Source organism: Brachyistius frenatus, unplaced genomic scaffold (assembly GCF_029030835.1).
Source record: "Brachyistius frenatus isolate BFR_SWC_R1_liver_20210118 unplaced genomic scaffold, ASM2903083v1 Contig_117, whole genome shotgun sequence".
NCBI lineage: Eukaryota > Metazoa > Chordata > Actinopteri > Embiotocidae > Brachyistius > Brachyistius frenatus.
This window is the reverse complement of record NW_027210716.1, coordinates 702,581-709,621: the sequence shown is the minus strand read 5'-3', so window position 1 is coordinate 709,621 and position 7,041 is coordinate 702,581. Positions and strand designations below refer to the sequence as shown.

The following is a 7,041-nucleotide window of genomic DNA, read 5'->3' as shown; positions in this document are numbered from 1 at the left end:
TAAATTAGGTTCTAAAGAAGCACATGCCTCTCCAGAGGCAGAAACAGACACAAACACATACAGACCATAGAATGCCAGGGTGGCCTCGGTGCATTATGGGTGCTGTAACGTGTGTATCATATTTAGGGCAAGGGGCTGGCCTTAAAGATAGCAAGACTACATGCAAGGAAACGCACGAGCAGCATACAGACAAAGGTGCTCTGATACAGCTTATGCAATATAGTTCAAAAGTTGTTTCCATGGGGTTCGGTGGTTGTGCTGCACTTAAGGCTGTTATCACTATCACTTATAAGCATGAAAGCCACATTGGTGGCAAATCATGTGAAGGGAGGATGACAAAAGGCAGCATTGACTGAATATATGTTTCAGTTTATTTTTTAAAGTGCAGGAATCCTATTCACACCAGCATTTTCCTCTCATGGAGAACATTCTGTAATTTATCACCTTGTGGCACAATGAGTCCTTATAACCAGCCTGATCTCTGCTCTAACAGGCATGAGTACAAATCTACAAGCTCTTTCAGCCCATTTTTAAATGCTTTAATCCCAAATTGCAGGTGTTACTAAGAAGCAGACGTGTGTCAGAGCCTCGGGGGGGAACTGTTCTTTTCTCAGGGAGATGGTGTAGCCCTGAGTGGTCTGTATCAGCACCTGATGTGAAATCCTCGTGTTTTTCTCTGGCAAATGAAGGTCCTCTCTTCTCAGCTTGCAGCCCGTGGCTTCGTAAAGCAGACAGAGGTCTTTTTGTGTCACCTCTGCAGACCTTTTTTTGTGAAGCAAAAAAAAAAGACAACATTCCCCCTTTGTCCTTTCCTCCTTATTCCTAACACCAGACTCCTCTTAACATAAACTCATGATTCAAATCAGCTTCCCATATTTAACCTGAGGTTTTATGCTCATCCCTGGTAGCTATTAGTTGCCTTTTTTTCCCCCCACATTAACGTTCTTTGTGTAATATTGTAGATCATCTGTGTAGTTCACTCCAGTCTTTTCTGTTGAAATAATGATCTACTTTATCTTTTCTGGAGTGATATCGTCCAAAGAAAATGATCCACTAAGTCTGAGGGGAATTATTCAGCAGATCCTTTAGGTGCATTTTACACTAAGAATAGCAATGACACATTCCCCAACCCTTTTCCTGATAATAAGGTACGCATGTTAAGCGTTTTCCCTTGCATCTGATTGGCCAGGCTCTGCTGACATTCATGTGCTCACTATTCAGGTCAGTGAGCTTGGAGTGTGGATGAGGCTGGAATGATGTTACAGGGAGGACAAGCTGAGCCCACGACGTAGTAAGATGGTGAGCCACTGCGAGAATTAGTCAGTGAAAATATAAAACGTTTGTCAGTCTCTTTTCTTTTCCCTGGAAGACAGAGTTACATAATTTTCCTCCATATAATGATGCATTCATACATAAGCAGTAGATTATTTATGTGCTCATATTTCTTATCTGTTTGCATGCTGGACCAGTATAAAAAGACAGGATGTAACCCACAGCTTAAACAGATCTCATCTTGCTAAGTACTCATTGTTTTATTGATTAAATAGGAAACAGAACAACATATACCAATCTCTACACAGAGATACTGCTCTCATCTGAGTATAACTGGGATAAGGATAAAGATGTGCCAGTGTACGAGCTGGAGATCTCATCTCACCAACCTCTCTTGCTTCAATGTCCACAATGCCATTCATAATGGCTGCTGTCCATTTTCAATGGAAAGAGATCTTTCCATTTCCTCCCTCAAGAACCACAGTCCTTCCCATAGTTCACAGTGAGATCTAATAATGTTACATATGAGCAGGCAGACACACAGGCGCTGTACAGTTCAACATCTTGTGCAAAAATTAATGGCATGTTTTCTGCTACATACATCCAGAGATAGATGTGGAATGTAAATTTGGTTCTTGCATTTATTTATAGAGCTCTTGCAGTTCATCTCCTGGCATAAATAAAAAGTAAAGGGATTGGTTATTATCAAAAAGACTTGCTGGAAAAGAAAGACAAAAAGACTCAGCGGTTCCTACAAAAAGTGGGAGTAACAAAAGTTAAAAGTTACTGTAGAAAAGACTGAAGAAATTGTGAGAGTCTGTTGGAAAAGCACCCTTAAAAAGGCACTCACCCATGTAGTGTGTCATGTGTCTGTGTTCCCAGACAACCTTTTATCTCGCTCATCCTTAGTTTCTGATGCTGCTGCTGTGTGTTCAGGTGTGACCCCAAACCTTTCCTGAGTGCATGTCCAGTTGGCTCAGCACCACAGAGCCAGGCTTGTTGCTGCGGCTCCCCGTGGAGATGTTTTGTGCTCGAGTGCTGTCAGCCTCCTTGACTCTGTTTCTGTTGCTTGTGGTGTAGTGTAGCCAAGAGATGACAGAGAGACAAACCAAATATTACAGTATAGAAATACGAATTTAAAAAGGGTGGTATCGGAAAAAAGTTGCAGTCAGAGCCTTGATCGGTGTTGTGAAATAATTCAGTCCATTGTTTTATTTTCTCATCTGCATGCTGCCACCTGTAGCTCCAGGTTTATTACCAGCCCTGCGGACAGGAACCTTGGAGACGGGTATCTTGGTGCGAGTGGCTTCTTTAGACTGAGGGATTTGGGAGGCAGTGTGAGCCTGTGCTCCATGCTTCACAGGGATCTTTGAATCACGCGCTGAACTGGTGAGGACTTTTGGTTGTTGCAGCTGCTGACTCTCCTCCTGGGTGTGTTTTGAGGTGGGCGCATTCGCCTCAACAGCACTGATTTTGTCTTTCCTCCCGGCATCATGTGAGTTGAAATGAGGCCTCTCTTCTTGCAGCACAGGAGTAGGTGGGTCCCTGCTTGGTTCATCATCAACATGTTGGCTGTCTCGGACAGGTAGCTTGCCCACTCTGCCTCCTCCAACTACAGGTATTTTGCTAAGGCCCGATGCTTTTACTTGTGGTGTCTTTTTTTCTCTGGAGAGCCCCCGGAGGCTTGTCTGTGACTCATCGTGGAATTCCTCTGTTTTGGATGCCACGGTGTGAACTCTCTGCGCACCTGTGCTATTTGGACCTGCCAGTTGCTGATCCACTGATACCAGTCCACTTCCCCTCGTCTTAGCAGAGGCTGGAGCTTCACTCGGCCAAGGTGCAGGGGGAGAAAGAGGAGAAGTGACGGGGCAAGGGGCAGTGACGGGTGCAGGATGGGCTTTAGATTGAGAAACTGGGATCTGAGCAGAAGCAGAAAAGTCTTTAGATACAGAAACTGTAAAAGAAACAGGGGCAGGAGGATTCGTAGATACAGAAACTGGGATCTGAGCAGGGCCAGGAGAGGTTTTAGATACAGAAACTGTGAAAGAAACAGGAGCAGGAGCAGTTTTAGGTACAGAAACTGGGATCTCAACAGGGGCAGGAGGGGCTTTAGATACAGAAACTGGGATCTCAACAGGGGCAGGAGGGGCTTTAGATACAGAAACTGGGATCTCAACAGGGGCAGGAGGGGCTTCAGATACAGAAACTGGGATCTCAACAGGGGCAGGAGCAGTTTTAGGTACAGAAACTGGGATCTCAACAGGGGCAGGAGGGGCTTTAGATACAGAAACTGGGATCTCAACAGGGGCAGGAGGGGCTTCAGATACAGAAACTGGGATCTCAACAGGGGCAGGAGGGGCTTCAGATACAGAAACTGGGATCTCAACAGGGGCAGGAGGGGCTTTAGATACAGAAACTGGGATCTCAACAGGGGCAGGAGGGGCTTTAGATACAGAAACTGGGATCTCAACAGGGGCAGGAGGGGCTTTAGATACAGAAACTGGGATCTGAGCAGGAAAAGGGGGGACTTTAGGTTGAGTAATTTGCATTTGAGCTGGAACAGGTGGATCTTTAAATATGGAAACTGGGACTTGAGCAGGGGTGGGAGGGGCTTTAGACTGAGACACTTGTGTTAGAGCAGGAGCAGGCAAATCTTTAAATACAGAAACTGTGATTTGACCAGGAGCAGGAGGTGTTGGGGATGCCACAGCGTGAGTGGCGGGGGCTGGGATTGTTGCGGGGGCAGGGGGCATCTTATCTAAAGAGATTGGTGCAGAAGTGGGTTTAGTTGTGGGAGGAATCTTATCTAAAGAAGTTGAAAATGGAGTTGGGACAGATGCAGGGCTGGGTTGGGCTTTAGTTGCGACTAAAGTGGTGGTAGAAGGAGAAAAATCTGGGACAGTTACAAGCAAGGGAGGGGTTTTCTTTAGGTCCACAGGGGCAGAGGTTACTGAAGGTTTGGAAAGGGCCACATACGCCGTTGATGTGGGAACGGTTTTCATCTTGGACTGAATAACCGGTGCAGGAGAGGGGGGTTTGGTTGTAACTGTACAGGCTGGTAAAACTGTCACTGGGGCTTTAGATTCTCCTGCACCTGAGCTTAGGGAGGGTTTGTAGAAAGTTTGAAAGTTCAAACTACTAGCTGAATCCAATTTAGCTGGTGGAAGTTGGGTAATGGAAATATGGAAGGGAGGGCTATGGGTTACTGGTGGAGGTTTAGCTGACACGCGAGGTGAAGTAGCTACAGGACGAGGTTTACTTACGGAAGCAATCATTTGAGGAGGCGCAATCTCTGATGCCAGTTTGCTAGCCGTTGAGGTAAGAGTTGGGCTTATTGAGGGAGCCTTCACTACAGTAGCCGGGGTGTTCGGTGGAGCTGTGGTAGATGCAGCGGTGGAGCTCGGTGTGGATTTAATCGTCACTGAAGGGGAAGACACTGGAGCTGAAAGGTTTGTTACTGTTACAGGAGTAGTTGAGGGTTTTGTTGCAGTGGGCGCCGGAGTTGATTTCATTTTAACACTGGTAGAAGGCTCAGAGGCCGGAGTAGAGTCTGAGCTCAGTTTGACTGCGTGAGTCGTCAAAGTGGAAGATTTGGTCAAAGTCGTGATGATGGTGCTCGGCCTGGAAATGGGAGAAAAGGTTGGAGTTGTCTTTGTCAGAGGGGTAAAGGATTGGGGAGAAGCTATTGTGGTGATGGTTACAGGAGAGGGTTTTGCTGTAGCAGCAGTGCCAACAGTTGTAGTAGTCAGCGGAGAGGAAATGGTGGGTTTGAAGAAGAGAAATGTGGATGATGGCGAGACTTCAGTTACCGCTGTACTAATAGCACTGCTGGCTTTTCCCCACTCTGCCTCCACATCAGCCATAACGTCTCCTCCCCCTGAGATTGAGTCAAAGGTCAGGAGAGAGGAGATGTCGGCCAGCAAGGTGCTGAGGCTCTTATCCCCGGGGACCAGTGGTGGTTCAGAAGTGGGCCAAGGCGGAACATGCTCATTAGCTCTCCTCACACTGCCTGCTGTCAACTGGGGACTCATGGTCTCTGACGGGGTCGTGGCTGCACTGTCCTGAGTTGTTATGCTCGTAAGGGGCTCACAACTATCGGAGACAGGGCTGTTCAGAGAGCGAGGCTGGGATTTGGGTGTGAGAGTGAGGTCCTCTTTGATGATTTCCACACTGTTGGCACGGGATGACATGAGAAGTGGGCTCGGAGGGGCTTCCTCCTTGTCCTCTTTATCTTTTGATCGGAACTTCACATTGCCAAAGAGACCCTTCAGCCCTCGACGTTGCCGAGTCACCGGCTGGGACACAGTGTGGACTTGGCGGTCCCCCACTCCTCTTCGACCACCCCTCAGTAGTGACAGGAAGCCGAGGGACTTGGCTGAGCTGACCGAAGAAATAGAGGCGCGAGGAGGGGCGGCAGCCAGAATGCCATCTTCGCTAAGTGGCTCCTCCTCTGCCTGCTCCTCATCTCCTTGACTCACCTCCTGGTTCTTTTCCTTGTCTTGCTCCAGCTCAGAATCTGGAGCAGGAGTCTCTGATAATCCATCGAGGTTTTTGCTCTTGTTAACAGGTGACTTGTTGTTTCCATCCCCTTTGCTTCGAATAGAGAAGATGTTACCTGGCTTGCGTTTGCCGAACAGCTTGAATCCTTTTCTGATTTTTCCACTCGGCTGCGATTCACCAGGCGGGGGGTCCATGTTGTCCGTTTGTACATCCATCTTCTCGCTTTCTTTCTTTTTTATCCCTGTCACTTGCTGCAGTTATTATTCCCCAGCCAGTGGATGGAGCATTTATATCCAGACCTTTATCTCCGTTTTTCGCCTTGCTCTACCTCTGCTGCTCTCAGCGTGTTTCTCTATCAGTTGTCTGTATCCCGCCCTCTGTCTATCTTTCCCATCCAGTCCTTTCTCCTCTATTTCTCCCTGTAAAGCCCCTCCCCTTTGCCTCGTTTTTTTTTGTTTTTTTTTGTCTGGCTCCGCTCCCTGGTTGCCGTAGCAACTGAGGAGCTAAGCAGCTTTCGTCAGCAATGCAGAGCCAGGGGCTGTCATCAACCCACCCTGAACGCAGCTTTCTCTTCCTTCCTGTCTGATGACTCTGTTTACATAAACAGCAAAGACAAATGCTCCATTAATTGTGCCAAATTCTGAATGATCAGGCTTTATAGAAACATCTGATCCCGATTAATGCACGGTATGTCTATATGCAGCCTAATAATCTGTTAATGGAATGGATTTGCTTTTATTCTAAATAAATTGATCTAACTCACATCTACTGTTGTGCAACAACATATTGTAACTCCCTCCAATTTGTTAAAAAAATGCATATAAAGTTTAAATTCATAAATAGTTATTACAGTAAATTGCTATAACTTAATATATTTAGGTTTGAGTGATTAATAGCATATTGACCCATATATCTATAGGTATGGTATTTTCTTCTTTCTCTATCTATCGATCTATTGTGCTGCACATTACTTCCGAAAGCTAAATTTTGTATATCTTACATTTTTTTTAAAAACTAATGTTATGCTTTATTGGAAGTTTAATGTTGATGTTTCTATTGTAAAATCAAATTTCAAGAGCTCAGTCTTCTGGGTGTGACCTTTTGAACATCCAAACAGAATCAACAACAGTCCTGAAGAAAGTCAAGTCATTAAGAACGATGACATAATTGTATATTAATGAATAGACTTCATGTTGAAAGTAGAGAGAAGAGGAACTAAATGCAGTAAATTGTATAAAGCAACTGCCAGTATGAATCCTATTTATTGTT

At 45.8% G+C, this 7,041-nt stretch overlaps 1 protein-coding gene across 1 annotated transcript; it reads right to left on the bottom strand.

Annotated features, from left to right (window-relative positions):
- Nucleotides 1-1,508: 1,508 nt before the first annotated feature.
- On the bottom strand, nucleotides 1,509-6,188 carry LOC138629507 (calphotin-like). The gene has a single exon (XM_069713247.1). It carries the CDS (start codon nucleotides 5,985-5,987, stop codon nucleotides 2,484-2,486), a length of 3,504 nt encoding a protein of 1,167 aa, XP_069569348.1. The 5' UTR covers nucleotides 5,988-6,188; the 3' UTR covers nucleotides 1,509-2,483.
- Nucleotides 6,189-7,041: the final 853 nt, after the last annotated feature.